Source organism: Panthera leo, chromosome D4 (assembly GCF_018350215.1).
Source record: "Panthera leo isolate Ple1 chromosome D4, P.leo_Ple1_pat1.1, whole genome shotgun sequence".
NCBI lineage: Eukaryota > Metazoa > Chordata > Mammalia > Carnivora > Felidae > Panthera > Panthera leo.
The window spans coordinates 25,315,050-25,332,866 of record NC_056691.1 but is presented as its reverse complement, the minus strand read 5'-3'; the positions used below and the strand labels follow the sequence as shown (position 1 = coordinate 25,332,866).

General features: G+C 40.8%; 1 protein-coding gene across 2 annotated transcripts in view; it reads left to right on the top strand.

Annotated features, from left to right (window-relative positions):
- The window catches only part of SLC28A3 (solute carrier family 28 member 3), a 59,576-nt gene extending 47,157 nt beyond the window's left edge, over nucleotides 1–12,419 (top strand). The window contains exons 15-19 of one of the 2 annotated variants that reach the window (XM_042913833.1): nucleotides 2,360–2,441; nucleotides 3,397–3,495; nucleotides 3,735–3,855; nucleotides 4,696–4,851; nucleotides 12,116–12,419. In XM_042913833.1, the coding sequence (XP_042769767.1) occupies nucleotides 2,360–2,441; nucleotides 3,397–3,495; nucleotides 3,735–3,855; nucleotides 4,696–4,822 (429 nt within the window). In that variant the 3' untranslated portion in view covers nucleotides 4,823–4,851; nucleotides 12,116–12,419. Of the gene's footprint in view, nucleotides 1–2,359; nucleotides 2,442–3,396; nucleotides 3,496–3,734; nucleotides 3,856–4,695; nucleotides 6,193–12,115 lie in introns of those variants that run through there. The other variant, XM_042913832.1, reaches the window with a different exon arrangement.
- The last annotated feature ends 5,398 nt before the right edge of the window (nucleotides 12,420–17,817 follow it).

Sequence of the window (17,817 nt, the reverse complement as noted above, 5' to 3'; positions counted from 1 at the left end):
CCCACAGTCTCTTAATAAGCCTGCCTGTTTTTGAAGCTTATTGAACTAAATGAAAAGCACTAGAGAGAGCAGGGAATGACAATGAGCTTTTCCGGAAACAGCAGACTGCTCAAATACTTGAAATATTTTTTCCTGCCTGCAATATGCACACTGATTGAAAATTTCAACAAAGGCATTCTCAGAAACCACGAAAGAGAAGAGGGTCCTTATAATCAACAAAAAATTTACCATGACCACTTGAGTCTTGAATGTGAGCTTTAAAAAATCCAGTTAGTTGGGGAGGTGGGGGGTGGAGGATAAAAAGGCACCACTACTTTTGAATGTAGTATTTTCCTGGTCTGTTCTTTAAACCAAATCACAGATTTTTCAGGATTTTGGAAAAGAAAATAATTGCCTCAGTTGTGTGGGTGCCTTTGCCAGATTGGGTGAACTTCTGGTGGACCATAGAGTCCACTTAATCTTCTAAGTGTCCTGTGGTCAGTCCCTCAACCTGAGAAAGAATGATCTGTCCTGAGCAGCACCTCCTGGCTATCAGAATAGAGCCAGAGGACTATGTTCACGCTTCTAAGGATTTACCTTCCATCTTCCTACTGCCCTGTGAAAGGACTCATTCATTCTCCTACTTCTAAAGGGGCACCTAATATTCCTATGGGATGGTTAGAGCTGGGGACCAAAGAAAGGCAAGCACACTACCACAGCCAGCATGAAAGGAACTCCTAAGATATCTGTGAGTTTCCATTTTATTAATATAATTCCTTTTCACAGAAGTATAATTCACATACCAAAAAAGGCCCTTTTTTGGTGTATATACAAGTTTTGATCAATGTATCATCTGTGTAACCACAACCACAATGAACATATAGAACATTGCTATCACAGCTAGGAATTTTCTCTCCTGGCAAGTTGCAGTCAAAAATACCCCCACCCACCTCCTCATTCCCAGACAGCCTGACCCTTCTTTCACTCTCTATTACTTTTGCTTGTAAAATTTCATACAAATGGACTCGCTTCATCTTGTTTCACGCATCCATTATTTTCCTTCCTACCACAGAGTAGTATTCTGTCTTATGGATATCCATAATTTGTTGATCCACTTGCCTGTTGAAGGACATTTGGGTTGCTTCCAGCTTGAAGCTGCTATGAATACAGCTGCCATAAACACTCACGTACAATCTTCTTGTGGACATATGTTTTTATTTCTCCTGGGAAAATTCCGAAGAGTGTTATTGCTGGGTCATACAGGCTGTGCCTATTAACTTGATAGAAACTGCTGAGTATGTTTGTATTTTATAAACAGGCTGTGTCCTGTTACATTCCCACCAACAATGTACAAGATTTCCAATTGTTCCACATCCCCATCAACACTTTGTATTGTCCAGTTTTTTTTAGCCATTTTAGTGGTATCTTATTGTTTTGATTTGCATTTCCCTGGTGACTAATGATGTCAAATATCTTCTCGTGCCTTTTGACCATTTACGTGTCTTTTGTGAAATCTCCTTAACTGTTTTTTATCGGGTGCTTGTCTTCTCATTAAATTATAACAGCTTGGGGTACCAGGGTGGCTCAGCTGGTTGAATGTCCAACTCTGGATCTTGGCTCAGGTCACGATCTCAAGGTTCATGAGTTCAAGCCCCATATTGGACTCTGTGCTGACAGGACAGAGCCTGCTTGGAATTCTCTCTCTCTGTCTCTCTCTCTCTCTCTCTCTCAAAATAAATAAATAAATAATAACAGCTCTTTATACATTCTAAGTAAGTCCTTTGTCTCACAAATGTAATGTGAGTATTTTCTGGGACCAATTTTATATCTTCAGTAGCTAGCACTGTGCCTGGCACATTATAGCAGGTGGCCAGGTCATACTGAACATTAGAAGTTTTCATCAGGGACACCTCGATGGCTCAGTCACTTAAGCTTCCGACTTCGGCTCAAGTCATGATCTCACATTTCACCAGTTCTAGCCCTCCATTGGGCTCCATGCTGATAGTGCGCGGCCTGCTTGAGATCCTCTCTCTCTTTCTCTGACCCTTCTGTGCTCTCTTGCTCTCTCTCTCTCTCAAACTAAATAAACTTAAAAAAAAGTTATCATTGGGCAGAAAGTAGCGTTTGTAGAGGCCAAGACTACCAATTCCAACTCCTTTATAGAGAGTCTCCGAATCCACACAGCCCCTTTCTCTCTCTCAAAATTCAAGGGGAAATGGAAAAAAAGAGTCTACAAACCAACAGGTGTTTGACATCACGCACTGCACATTTACTCGCCAATATTGATTTCATAGTCAGAAAAGGAAGCCTAGTTAGGATATCAGATTTACTAAGCTGGGTCACACCATGTATACACCTATATGTTTATGCTTATTTACAGATTCGTTCTGAGACAATTGCCACTTATGCTCTCTGTGGCTTTGCTAATTTCGGTTCCCTAGGAATAGTGATCGGCGGACTCAGTAAGTGAAAAGAATATACTTCAACAATGTATGTAACATAAACATACTTTCAATATCCATCTTGTTCTGTAACATTATTTGTGTCAGGGGAAAAAAAGGCCCTGGGACAGGAATAAATCCTTTGGGGTCCATTTTTTATCCCTGCTCTGCAATATAGTTTTCCCATGTATATCCAAGCCAACCTCAGGAAGAATTTGTCCAAATGTACAAGTTCTTCTCCACCCAGGGGTGAGATAGGTTCCACTTTGTATGCCAATTGCAGTAGATTTCTAACGGCCAGGTGAGGAAGGATTCTGAGGCCCAATGAAAGTGGGAAAATGCTGTGAATAGTTAGTGATGTCTGCACAGAAGTAGATGGTGACGATGAGTTGCAGATCTTTGGATCTTTCCTTGAAATTTGTTTGGCCTTGAATGCCATATATACTGTGGTGAAATTTAGGATAAAACTTAGGACTTGTTTCCTCTGTAGAAAATGGAAGAGTCTGGGGTGCCTGGGTGGCTCAGTTAGTTGAGTGTCCAACTCTTGATTTCGGCTCAGGTCATGATCTCACGGTTTGTGAGTTTGAGGCCTGCGTAGGGCTCTGCACTGACAGCCCAGAGACTGGTTGGGATTCTCTCCCTCCTTCTCTCTCTGCATCCCCCTTCCCCTCTCTCTCTCTCTCTCTCTCTCTCTCAAAAATAAATAAGTAAACTTAAAAAAAAAGAAAAGAAAATGGAAGCCTCTGGGCCTTCTGGTATGAACAAATTTCTTCCCTTCCTCCCATGTCAGAGAACTTCTCTGGACATGCAGCTAATTCATCACTAAGCTCTTGAATCTTGATTTTCCCAGCTAATTTGGAAAAAAAGAAAAGTCACTGACCTGACATGCCTAGCCTCAGAACAGTTCTCAGAGTCTGGGAATTTGGAATTCTAATTAACGATCTCAACATTAATCTCATATTTTCATGTTCCCCAGCATCCATGGCTCCTTCCAGAAAGCATGATATCGCCTCAGGGGCAGTGAGAGCTCTGATCGCTGGGACCGTCGCCTGCTTCATGACAGCCTGCATTGCAGGTACCGCCTGCCGTCCTCTGTGTCCTATCTCCCCAAATCCACAGAATGGTAGCTTTTGGGAGGGGGGGCATGCCTCCAACCCAAATGTGCAGCATATGCCACCGCAGAAAGCTGAGAGGCAGAGCTGCTGTTGAGCATATTGCCAAGTGAAATGTGCAGAGCATGGTGGAGAAGCTAAGAACAGAAGGAAGGCTCGGTAACATTAATTAATAAAATAAATGGCACTTTTCCACTTCCAGGGATGCTCTCCAGCACCCCAGTAGACATCAACTGCCATCTCATTTTGGAGAATGCCTTCAATTCCAGTTTGCCTGCAAACACCACTGAGGTGGTATCTTGTTGTCAAAGTCTATTGAACAGGTAGTGTATTCTTGGTTATAACTTCTGCCATTATTAACAGACATATTAGGCCTAAAGATGCAACCCACTTCTTTTTATAACTTTATAACTGTTTAAAAATGAGAACTTGTGCAGCAATTCTAAACCACCTTTCATTTTGACATTTCTCAGCTAAGACTAGGATCTATAATACTAGCTAGTGCTGCGCAAGCATTTCTTATGCCCCAGCTTTGCGATAGGCACTTTGTATGAATTCTCTCACTTAAACCTTGAAACCACAGCATAAGTTAGGAACTATTGCTCTTTTTAGTGTTTGATAAAATTGGGGCTGGAGAAGGCTCTACCACTTTCCCAAGCAAAATGAATGTAAGCACAATCAAGATACAAAATTTAGGTTTTTCTGCCCACAGAGCCCATGCCCTTGACTAGCTAGCTGGCACTGCCTCTCTTTCAAGGGGATCAAGCCGTGCAGGCTGTCCTGACGACATGGTGACAGTGATGATGTTGGGCTACAGTGCATGACGGACCACCAGTGACCCTTACTGGCCACTCTCACCCTCTATAGTTTCTATCTGAAAAATCAATATCCCTACCCTAGGTGCCCTTCTTAAGGTGCAGGTGTTTTATGAGGATTGATTCTTTGTTTATTCTGGAAGACAGAGGGGGAATCCTTGAGTCCAAACAGGATTTCAGAGTCAAAAACTAATTCTCTGGTGCCTCTGTCCTTAATCCACCCTAACCTGAATGTGAGGGAAGAAATCAGCTTCCTGCCCTTTGCTACTTTTAATGTGTCATCTTCTGCTCATCTACTGTCTCTGTCTTCAAAGACTCAACTAACTGTTTTATTCCACTTTCCACCAGCACTATTGTCAATGGTCCTGGTGACGTCATCCCAGGAGGAAACCACACCTTGACTTCTTTAAGGGGCTGCTGCATATTGCTGACTCCACCAACACTGAACTGCAGTTGGATCCCTAATGCATTTTGAGTTCAGCTACTTCTCCAACAGAACTCTAGGTACAGTTGCTGAATTTTCTACTTTGGGGAGGAAAAGAAAAACTGTTCTTCACAGATGGAAAGTCCCATCATGGAATCAGCTTTCATTGGAAAGAAGAAAAACAGGAATGAACACTGCAGATCTCCAGCATCATCCCCCTCTCCGGCCCTCCCTTCCCCAGACCCTTCCCCACTGACAACCACTATGATATCTCAAGATGTGTCTCCAGTCCCAGAGATGTTTTCTGACCCTAGAATTTTATGATAGTTTGACCAGAATACAGATATAAATGGTTGCTCATGACAACGGGAGTATGGCTCAGCCACACCCAGAGTGGCTCACTTCTCAAACATCTCAGGGGAGGTCACTGCATTCACCTGGACCTTGAATCTCACATGGAGAATCGTTTATCACCCAGTCATTGCCTGCCCTGGGGAGGTCCTACAGAAATCAAGAGTGCACCAGGATTACATTTAGACCATTCTAAAACCAGGTTTTAAATCCCATGTGCTTAGTTAGACCAGTCAGCTTACCCCCAAACTATGGTGTAATAACAAATAAGCCAAAAACCGTGGTGACTTACAAGTTTATTTTTCCCCTCACACCATATGCTTATGGAGGGTCGATTTGGGCTGTATTTCATGTTGTCTTCACTTCCAGAACACAGGCTAAAGGAGCAGCCACTATGTGGGGTATACTGGGACAGGGGGGAAAGGTGGCCCTTAAATTTTCTGCTAGGGAGAACCCTTCACTTCTACTACCTTCCATTACCTGAAGTTAATCATATGACAAGCACAATGTCAATGGTTATGGATGAATTATCCTGTCCTCGGGAGGGATAGTGAGTATTTTGAAGAAACAACATGATATACTATGTGGATGCATGATTTCCATGTCTCTCTTCAATGTATCAACATGTTATAGAGTGTAACTGAAAGCCTACTCATGCATAAATTTGGTTATGTTACTGGTGACAACACTGGAAAATGGCACTACTTTTCATTCCAAAGGCCACTTAAGGACCATTTGAGAAGAGGAATAATTCCTGGTTATTGAAACCCTTCCACCAATACTTCCCTTAACCAGGAAAGAATCAGCATCAAAGTCGCTTACTGAGTATCAAAGAAGAACCTTAATGGGTTCTGAGATTTGATATGTGTCAGAAGAAGAATCCAGAGTCAATGGCAGGGTGCTCTTTAATGAAATGCTCATTGCCAATTCTCTTAATAGCTCAAAGACCACATTGTGTGAGGAAACACAAACACCAATGACTGAGCCAAAAGGTGATTTACAAGTAAGAAAAAATGCGGGAAAAGGTTTGGGAATACCTGAAGTAATTTATTTTATTTATGCTTTCTTTCTTGTTCATGCACAATTTTTTGAAATATATATGTAAATACCTTGGGGTGTGTGTGTGTGTGTGTGTGTGTGTGTGTGTGTGGCGGTGGTGGTAAAGGATGAAATTAAATACCCAAAGGATTCTTAAATTTTTTTTAATGTTTATTTATTTTTGACAGAGAAAGAGAGAGAGTGTGAGGGGGGGCAGGGGACAGAGAGAGAAGGAGACACAGAATCTGAAGCAGGCTCCAGGCTCCAAGACCTGAGAGAAAGTCAGGCACTTAACCTACTGAACCACCCAGGTGCCCTGAAAAGACTCTTTATCTTAAGTATAATATACTAGGATATTTATAACTATTGATCATTTGTATCAAATTATTCTTGGAACTCATGTGCCCTTGCAAAATTTAGACTTTATTTTAGGAAAACATATTTGCATGACTTTTCCCTCTGCTCTCTGTGTTTTTGTGTCACCCTTCATAAAAGCCCGTGATGTAGTACGTCAAGGGTGCCAGTTATTCATATGTTGGTTCTCTCTGGTCTACTATGACTATTGTTTTTCTAACTCTTTTTTTCCTCATTTTAATTCTTTGTATTTTCCTATGTTGTTTTATTCCTGACACTCTCTTCTTATTCCTTCTCAAAGAGATTTGTTGTTTCTAGCGTGCCTCTCTGGCCAACTAATTTGCAAAGTCCACCTGTTGCCATTATCGTTCTTTGGATGTTGATGGCTCTTCTCCAAACTCTTTTATTTCAAGGAAAACTTAATCCTCACTGTCCTGTTTTTTCAAGTCTTCTTTTTTCAAGTGCAGAATGTAATACCCATTTGTAATAAAAAGGGACAAACACACACAGACCTTTCTTCAAACACACATAAGAGTGTTGAGGAGTTGTTGCTTCTACATAGCTAGAATGAGTCTACTTACATATCACCTTCAACTTCTTTTCACTTGGCAATATACTTTGGACATTCCTACCAAGTTATTATATATAGTTCTAGCTCTAGCCTTCCCTTCCCACGTGTGTGTGTGTGTGTGTGTGTGGTGTGTCTGTGAGAGAGAGAGAGAGTTAAATATCTTATTTTCTTTCTCCTTCCCTCCTCTTCCCTGTCTCTGGCCTACCACACATGGGTAACCCTAGTTAGATAACCTGATAGATAGCTTTCTGTACTTTCCTTTCACGTTCGGGTCATATTTTATAAACATATCTATCATTGAGGATTTTACCATACTGGAGCTACTCACATTTCTCTATAGTTTACTTTTCTTCTATAATAATACTTTGTGAATATTCAAGTCCACTGGCAAAACTTTAATAATTTTTTTCAAAGGCATCATAATATTCCTTGACATATTATGTATCTGCATTAACCACTCCGTTCAGGACAAGGATCCACTTTGGGGGTTTGATTTTGTTTGAGGACTACTTTGAATCGTATCTGCCCACTTACTTTGCATATTAGTGATTTTATTCTATAGCAGTGCTATCTGACAGAAGTATAATGGAAGTCACATGTGATATAAAATTTTCTAGTGACCACTTTAAAAATGTACAAAGAAACTGGTAAGATTAATTTTAATAATGTATTTGACCCAATATATCCATGATATTATCATTTTAATGAATTATTTTATATTCTTTTTATTGAACTAAGCCTTTAAAATCTAGTATATATTTTATACCTAGAGCATACACTAAGACACTATATTTTCATTGGCAATACTCGGTCTGTATTTAGATTCCATAAAATTTACAGTTGAAAAGGAAATGCATACACCCAAATTGTTCCAAACACACTCAAAAGCTTTCCAATAACTGAAATGAGTATCAGTTGTTAAAGTAAAATTTTAGTTCCTCAGTTCCACATATGAAATAGTTCCACAATTCAATTATTAGTAGCTACCATATTAGACAGTGCAATTCTATAAGATGGTTTTCTAGGTCCACTAAAGTGCCACATATATTTGGTGTTAGTATATGTTGCCAGATTGCTTCTTGGAGAAATATGTTGTCTTGACTTTTACCTGCTTTGTGATATAATCTTTCCAATGTGTTTTATTCATCTACCTCTGTGTGTAGGTGTGATATTTCTTGTCAAATGCTACATGTTCACATAAATCTCATGCGGATTTCTTTTTTAATACTTTCCATCCTTGAACTGAGGAGGGCATATTATTCCTGAGTCATATGAGAAAGAATAATAAGGGTACGGACCAGACGAACGAGTTGGTGACCACTTTGGACTTGTTGCATCCAGAAACCTTATCAATCCCCTGTCCATGTTGAATGGCTCGGGACTGGTTGAAAGTTTCCCTCCTCCCAGTGAAACCACTTCATGGAATTTTTGGTACATGGTGATGTCTCCACTCTTCTTTGGCAAACATAAAAGCTAGAGGGCTGTTTGTTCCTCCTGGTTTGTCCTACACTAACCTACCCATAGTCCTCTAAGATGGCAAAGTTGGGACATCTGTATGCTTCCTATATGTTCATTCAATTGTTGTCTGAGGTCACTCAATGCTGACAGCATGTTGCTGTGAATCTATGCACCCCGAGCTTCTTTCAAGACAAGGCTGTGACATCTATTTTGAAGAATTCTACACTCTGTCTAGTCTGCCCATGAAATTTGAAGTCCCCAGACTTCTCTCTGTGTCTATCTTGACCCCAATACAGCTTTCACTAATCTGAAAGCCCTTTTTTTCAAATGTTTTTATTTATATTTGAGGAGAGAGAGACAGAGAGAGAGAGACAGAGAGAGAGAGAGAGAGAGAGAGAGAGAGCAAGTGGGGGAGGGGCAGAGAGAGAGGGAGACAGAATCCAAAGCAGGCTCCAGGCCCTGAGCTGTCAGCACAAAGCCCTATGTGGGGCTTGAACTCATGAGCGGTGAGATCATGACCTAAGCCAAAGCTGGACACTTAACCAACTGAGCCATCCAGGCGCCCCTGAAAGCCCTTTTTTAAACACAGTATTGTGGGTCCAGCTATGAGTATTTCCTACTTTTAATGAAAATGAAAGTTTGCTTTTCTGCTGCTTATTCTCATTTTCCGTCGGTTTGCAAAAGGAGAGGGAACCAGAAATGGCATTTCTCTCACCAATCCAGAAACTATGGTTCCAAACAAATTCTCTGGGCCTGCGGAGGCCTTATAGTCCCAGCAAAGAATAAATTGTAGCCATGGGGTATGGAGAATTTTCTTTGATTTTTTTTATATTCCATTGGTAAAATCAGTATACCCAAGCAGTGAAGTCTGAGTGAGAAGGTCTCCGTAACTACCCAGATTACTAACATGCATTCATTTTGCAAATGCTCCCAACTCATTGCTTTATATTTCTGTAGTTTCATGAGGCTGGTAGGCCACTGTGAAGGGCTTAAAGTGTACACTTGCCCAGTGAGACTGACTTCCAATTACAGAACAATTCCCAAATCAGCCCTGCTTGTAAAGGAGGTATTGACGGACACAGTGTGCCAGGAACTACCCTAAGTGTACTGGAGGCCGGGAAGGGGAGGCAATCGTTCACATTTTAAATAGGCAGGAGCACAGGACTTAAGAAATGTCTGGAACAGGTGCACCATATGGTGCTAATGAACCATATGGTCCTGAGAAAAGCTACTTTTTTACAACCTGTTACTTAATTTTGAAAAATGTTTTAAGGTCAGGCAGGAAGGAAAGTATACACTTAGCCCTTCTTTTTCTGGACCTTAAGACAGCATAAGCTTATGATAATTATGTTTCCTTTTATACTACAAGGCAATGTGATTGACCTCTGGATGTAGAGTGATTAATTTCAACCTCAGTCATTAGTGGACTACTTGGCATTTTCATTTCAAGGGACTCTAGAAAATAAACAATGAGTCTGCACCAAGCCATCCCCTTTTACACATTATGCCTTTTGCAAAATGGGAGGACAAGTTTCTAATAGTGGGGATACAGCCTGTAATCACAGAAGAGAGAAAAGCATTTAAATGACAACCTCTTAATATAGTCCTCTGGCAATGGACAACCAGCCACTTTACCATGAGAAACCAAGATTAGGGAAAAACCTATGACTTGCAAGCTATGTTAATATGCAGGATCAGCCCTACATCTTCCATGTGCTGGGCATGCTTCCAGTAATTTCCATAAAATAAGAGGATTGTAGAATCCTAGGTCATTCAGAAATGTTTCCATCTCCTCTAGCCACCCCCTACCCCAGTCACATTAGAGTCACCAAACCCGTAGATTATAATGGCTAAGAGGAGAGTTGGGGGCAGTATTCCTTGGTCTAATCTAAGTCCCTTCAACTGCAGACTATCCACCTCATTCCATAATTGTTTGCCCATATGTCTGTCTGTCCACTAGACTATCAATTCCTATGTGTATCTCCAATACCTAGCACCTAGCATCTAGCAGACATTCAATAAATATCTTCTCATGCATTGAATAAACAATGACAAAGGTCAGCCAAATGGCTGACTTTCACATAAGCAGGAACAGTTAATTGGATCACTTTTAAAAACTTTTAAAAATCTCATCAAAAATTCATACTCGTGATAAAAATTGCAAATGGTATGCAAGTGTATGACTGAGAGATTGGAAACTTTCTTCCAACCTCTATGTAGTCCCCATAGTTAGCCACAGTTAACACTTTGGTGTCATGGCTAATTTTTCTCTTTATGATAAACTACCGTAAGTTGTAACAAACTAAACTGGATAAGTCTTCTTTCAAGCTCAATGCCTGAATCACTTTCATATTCCATCTGTTGGCAACATCAGGTACGTCTTGTTTGCTTGTCTTGTAACACTGTATGGTACGATGATTAGCAAGCCAAGTTCAGGAGCCTGGCCTTCCTGATAACCTGCAAGGCCAGTCTACTATTTACTAATGTTTCCTATGTTGAAGCTAAATGGAATCGTTAAAAGCATCCTAATCCCCACTTCAAAAAAAAAAATTTTTTTAGCAAATTTTAAAAAATCCTAATCCCCAATATAAATAGGTGTATTTTAAACAGCCAGATTCCTTGTGCTTAAATGAGCAACTGTTCTGCTATTGGATTTGGAAAAGCTCTTATAGAAAATGGAAAACAACAAGCCAGTTGGTGCTGCTGACAGGGGTGGGAGGGAGTATGTTTCAGCAGCTAAGAATCCACCTCTGGAGCTGAACTGCCAGGGTTCAAACCCTGGCCCTGGACACTTGTTCCATTACCTTAGAAATTCCAATGACCTCTCTATGCCTCATTTTCCCCATCTGTAAAATCAAAATCAACCTATCTCCTCCCCCATATTTTTTATGACAAGTAAATGAGTTAAGTCATGTAAAGCACTTAGAAGAATGCCTCCCTGAGAAAGGCTATAAAATACACTCCTTTTCGTCATTGAAGTATAATATATATATGGTAAATGCACAGATTCTAAGTGTACAGTTTGATGAGTTTTGACAAACAGATGCACCTGTGTGGCTATCATCCCAATCAAGATGGAGCATGTTTCCATGATTTCAGAAAGTTCCCTGGGAATCTACCCACCCCTCCCAGAAAAGCCGGATTTTCTTTTCCCCCTCCCAAGATTGGTTCAGATAAACAGCTCAGATGGAACTTCATATAAATGGAATCACACAGCAAATGCCTGCTTGTCTCTCGCTTCAGCATAAGGTATTTTAGCTTTATCTAGTGGGCCACTCTTTTATTGTTGTCATTACATCGTATGAATGTACCACTATTTATCTGTCCATTCTGCTCCTGATGGACATTTAGGTTGTTTTCAGTTTTTGCAGAATACACATTTTTGGAAAAAAAAAAAAGCTTCCATTTGCCACACATTCTTAGGTGTTTCAAAAGACTTTAAGCTTAGGAAATATAAATTGGAATGTGAAGAAGGCATTGTTTAGCCACATGGGGGTTGGTTTGCTCCTTATCGCCCTTTCTCTCCCTCATAATCTTGCTGAGTCTTTTTATTTATATGTTGTTCTTCACGGGGATTTTCAAGATGGTTGGCTTCAGGTCACAGACTGGAAGATCAGTGATGATGGAGCTTCGGAAGGGAATAACAGGGAAGCTAGAGCACCAAGTGACCTCTTGGCTGAAGAAAGTGTTGGTTTGCTTGAGGCTACGCTACATAATGGTACTTTCACCGTACTGCATTTTGAGAAAATTCACTCGGCTTTTCTAAGTCTCAAATAAAAGTAAAATTTACATTAGCATTTGACCTCATAGAACTATAGTGCTGGAATATGAATTAAAAATACAAATGAGGGGCTCACTCGGTTAAGCATCTGACTCTTGATTTCAGCTCAAGTCATGATCTTATAGTTTGCGAGTTCAAGTCCCATGTGGGGTTCTGCACTGACAGCCCACAGCCGGCCTGGGATTTTCCCTCTCTCACTCTATCTGCCCCTCCCCTGCCTGGGCTCTCTCTCTCTCTCTCTCTCTCTCTCTCTCTCTATCTCTCCCTGGTTCTCTCAAAAATAAACTTAAAATTTTTTTAATAAATAAAAAAAAGTATATGTATATGTATATGTATATATGTGGGTATATATATGAACTGTAAAAATACCACATATCTTGAAAGTACGGTAGGAAAGCCTGATGAGCATGCAAGGTGAACTCTGATCATACCATAGCAGATTCTGGCTCCAGCAGCTTGCAAGTTACAGAAGCATCCATCAGCTGACATATTTGTTACTTAGGAGCTATAATAAATTTAATCCCATTGATGGGAAAGGTTGGCCAGCTCTTAAAGCACTTGTGCAAAACAAAGACTCTATTTCTCATTAGAATTCACCCATCAAAATACAATCTGACCTTTCTGAGAAGGACACCACAAAGAGTTAAGAATGATTTGCTCTCTTTGACCATCCATTCATCAATGCCTGGCCATGGAAACAGGTTATCCAGAAAGTGAAGGTTTCTGTGTCTACTTGGACCAAACAGAACCAAACAGAAGGAAACAATATGTTCTTGGGGACTCAGGAGAGGTCCTCCTGTGGCAATCTGACTTGATTATTGTTTCCATAGCAACGGACTCCAAGGTTCTCAAACAGGCACCATGTGCTCCCAGGAAGCTGCAGCTGGACACTCAAGAAAGTTCTTTCTCAAAAGCTACTGGAGATTTCAGAAAGAATTCAATCGAATTCCACCTGAAATTGGCAGGGGGCTTGCCATCTAGATGACCTGAAAATGAAATAAATTTCTTAAATGTTTTCTCCTCCCACTTAACAGGAATACCAGGAATATGCTTGAGGTGGGGGTGGGAGGATATATTCAGGTTAGAAGTTTTTACAAGTGTCTCTGCTCAGGTGGATGGCACAGACATTTTCCAGACATCAATAGCAAGGAACAGGGCAGAGATCCAGAGAGTTTCCCCAGCAACTGGCCAGTACCCACAAGGGCCTGGAAGGACAAAAAGAGATTCAGGTTCTGGAGGTGGGTTCCTGCATCAGACACTGCAGCTGAACCAGAAAAAGCATTCACAGACATTTTTGCATCTATTCATTCTCAAAACATCTTTTATTAGATGCTTTATTGCAAAAGCAATCATATTTGTTTTAGAAAAATATTCATAATCTCAAGAAAAAATAAAAACTTTACCCATATCACAAAAATATAACAAGTGCTAATAATCCGTGGTGTATAGACATTCTGTGTGTGTGTGTGTGTGTGTGTGTGTGCGCGCGCATGTGTGTGTGTGTGTGTAATACTTTTGAAATGAGATCACTATTGTGATTTATTTTGAGGACAGCTTTTCTCCCCTTAATATATCATGAACACTTTTGAATGTTGTTAACTTTTCTTCTACCTCGTCATTTTTAAATAGCTGCAAGGCATTCCATTATATGACTGTACCATAATTTAATCTATCTCCAATGATTGGCCATAGTGGATGTTGCCCATGTTTCATGATTAGTAACACATTTGCAATGAACATTCTTGTAGTCAAATCTTGGCACAAATTCACAGTGACTGCCTCTCAAGACATACAGAAATGCTACAGACACATAGAGACTTATCTCCCAAAAGAATGCTTCTCATCTTCTGCTAAGCCTCAAGGCAAGGCCAAATGATCAATCTTTGATTGGACAACATATTTTCCATACAAAGCTAGTCTACCTGTAATCAAAATCTCAGATTATGCTAGCAATCGAGAAGGTAGTTGAAACATGAAAGCAAGCCTGGGCTTGTCGGGATTTCATACACTGATCACTGGTACCCACTTTGTAAAAACCCTTGGTGTATGACATACCAGCTTATCTTTATCTGATTAAAGATGAATTTTCCAGTTCCAAATGTGGAACTGAAAGCCATTTCTCTATTTCTTCAGTGGGCTTCTATAAATGCCAACACAGACTAATCGAGTATGAATAAAACAAAAGTAAGTGTGAACGCTAACTCCCAACAATCTTTAGGCCCACGTCCAGGAGGAAAGAAGTCTTCATCTACAAAGAATCAAAAAGTATGGCTCTCACCACTACAGGTGGGCACAGGCATGCTGATGGTGAGGGAGAAGGGTGAGCACTGCATGAGTCCCTGAGGATCTAGGTCTGTTCACCCAGGTAGGGGAGGACCAGCAATTTCACCAGCAAAAGCAGGACCAGAATCGTGTGTTCTATCTACTCAAGGTGCCCAGGAGAGCACCTCCTGGATTCTCCATTGCTGGGAGAGGGGTCAACTCCCTGTACTCGTGATTCACAAATGACAGCATACTATGCACACTGTTCTGTACCTAGCTCTTTCTTACTTAATAATATATTCTAAGGGGACACCTGGGTGGCTCAGTCGGTTGAACATCCAATTCTTGATTTCAGCTCAGGTCACCATCTCACAGTTCACGGGATCAAGCCTCGCGTCAGGCTCTGTGCTGACAGTGGAGCCTGCTTGGAATCTCTCTCTGTCTCTCTCTGCCCCTACCCCACTCAAGCACTCTCTCTCTCTCAAAATAAATAAATACACTTTAAAAATCCTTTAAAAATTAAAAATATATATTCTAGGGCACTTTCTAAATTACTACATACAGATTTCATTCCTTTGTACATATCATATGGATACTATAATTTATTCAGTAGTCTTCTATTTATGTTGTATCCCATCTTTTGCAAGAAAAAAAAAGCTGCAGTAAATAGTATCTACATGTGTCACTTAACACAGCATACTCATAGGAGAAATCTCTAGAAATGGAATTGCTGAAACTTGCACATACATTTAAAATTCTGGGGGAGGAGCCAAGATGGCAGAACAGCATGGAAGTTTTTTGTGTGCCTCCCATCCATGAAATACAACCAGATCAACACTAAACTATCCTGCACACCTAGAAAACTGACCTGAGGATTAACACAACAATCTGCACAACCTGAACCACAGAACTCAGCAGGTACTCAGTGAGGAGAGGTGAACTGGGGGAGAGACAAGCCACAGAGGGCAGAGAGCTGTTTTTGCAAGAGGAGAGAGGACTGAGATGGGGCAGGGGAAGAATACGGAAAAGGCACCCCCCCCCCAAAGTAGCTGGAGAGAAAGTGGAAAAGTGGAACAGCCACAGGGACTGAACTAAAAAGGGAGAAAAGAGAAAGGAGAGGGTTTAAGTTCCATTAAGACTGTATAAACAGGGGGAGCGCAGAGTCTGAAACGCTGCAGCTCAGTACCTGGCAGTGTTCTGGTCAGAAGGGTGAATCCCCAGGAGCAGAGTGGAGTCCGGGGTTCTTCAGGCCACACGGGGAGAGGCAGTTCCCCTGATGAAAGGACACCTGGTAGAGGATGTGTGGATCCCCCAAAGGCAAGGCCCCAGTGGACCCGGGAGAACACCCACATTCACTGGTGCTGGAACAAGGTCCTTAAGGGTGAAGCCTGGTGCCAGATGTGTGTTGTGATTTTCCATAATTCCTGAAACGCTTCTGCCACACAGTCATGTGAACTTTTTCTGGGGCAGGCTGGCACCCGGCCACAATCACTAGGCATCGGCAGCAGCATGGTCCTGCAATGTTCCTGGGTGTGGCCGGCACCTGGCCATTGCTCAGTGAGATCCTCCCACAGAGGGGCAGAACAGGTCAAAGCCGCAGTCCCCCAGAAGTGAGGGGTCGGGAAAAACAGCCGCATTTGAGATAAAACTCAAGAGGGAGGTGCTGCCTGGGACTTGGTCACAGATTGTGTAAAGGCGGGGAGTGTACAGAAGCTGAGGAAAAAGGACAGGTGCTCGATTGCTGATCAGGGAGAGCAGAGTTCTGGTGCTGAAGACTGGGTAGCCGGGTGACACCATTTTCACCACTCCCTCGCATGCGCATACACACCTACAAGCGCCACAACAATCTGCCCCAGTAGGCTAGCAGTGCCATCTAGTGGAGAAAGGAGATGTTACACTAAGCTCTGCCCAACTGGGCTAACCTCGCTTTTCAGGAACACAAGTCGCTCCACCTGCTTAGTTCATGGACTGTAAAGCAATTCATAGTTTAACTTCTAGGGGAAAATGAAGTAATTTCAATCATATTTCAGTCTGTTCACCAGTCCATCTATTCAATTTTATTTTTTTCTTTTTTCTCTTTTTCATTTCTTTTCTTTTTCTTGAATACAGAGAGAGAAAAAAATTTTTATTTTGAATTTTTATTAAAAATATTTTTCTTTAATTTTTTTCTACTATATTTTATACCTTTGTGTAAATTTTTTCAAATTCTATTTTACTTCCATCATTTCATTTTATTCTACTTCAGTGTACTCATTTTCAAATTTTCAAATGATTTCCTCTTTTTTTCTTTCTTTCCCCTTTTTTCTCTAATCTATCAAGCCCCTTTCAACACCCAGACCAAAACACACCTAGGATTAGGATCATTTATTTAATTTGTATGTGTGTGTTGCTTTTAATTTTTTAATTTTAATTTTTTTAATTTTAATTGCTTTACCCATTAATTCCTTTTCTCCCTTCAAAATGACTAAATAAAGGAATTCACCCCGAAAGAAATAGCAGGAAGAAACAACAACCAGGGACTTAACCAACACAGATACAAGCAAGACGTCTGAACCAGAATTTAGAATCACAACAATAAGAATACTACCTGGAGTCAAAACTAGATTAGAATCCCTTTCTGTGGAGATAAAAGAAGTAAAAGCTAGTCAGGATTAAATAAAAAATGCTATAACTGAGCTGCAATCTCCAATGGATGCCACAGTGGCAAGGATGGATGAGACAGAACAGACAATCAAGATATAGAGAACAAACTTATGGAAAATAATGAAGCAGAAAAAAAAGAGGGAGACTAAGGCAAAAGAGCCGTATTTAAGAATCAGAGAAATCAGTGACTCATTAAAAAAGAACAACATCAGAATCATAGGGGTCCCAGAAATGGAAGAGTGAGAAAAAGGAAGGGTGATGTGAGCAAATCATAGCAGAAAACTTTCCTAACCTGGGGAAAGATACAGACATCAAAATCCAGGAAGCACAGAGGAATCCCAGTAGATTCAACAAAAACTGACCATCAACAAGGCATATCATAGTCAAATTCACAAAATACTCAGGCAAGGAAAGAATCATGAAAGCAGCAAGGGAAAAAAAGTCCTTAACTTACAAGGGAAGACAGATCAGGTTTCCAGCAGATCTATCCACAGAAACTTGGCAGGCCAGAAAGGAGTGGCAGGATATATTCAATGTGCTGAATCAGAAAAATATGCAACCAAGAACTCTTTACCCAGCAAGACTGTC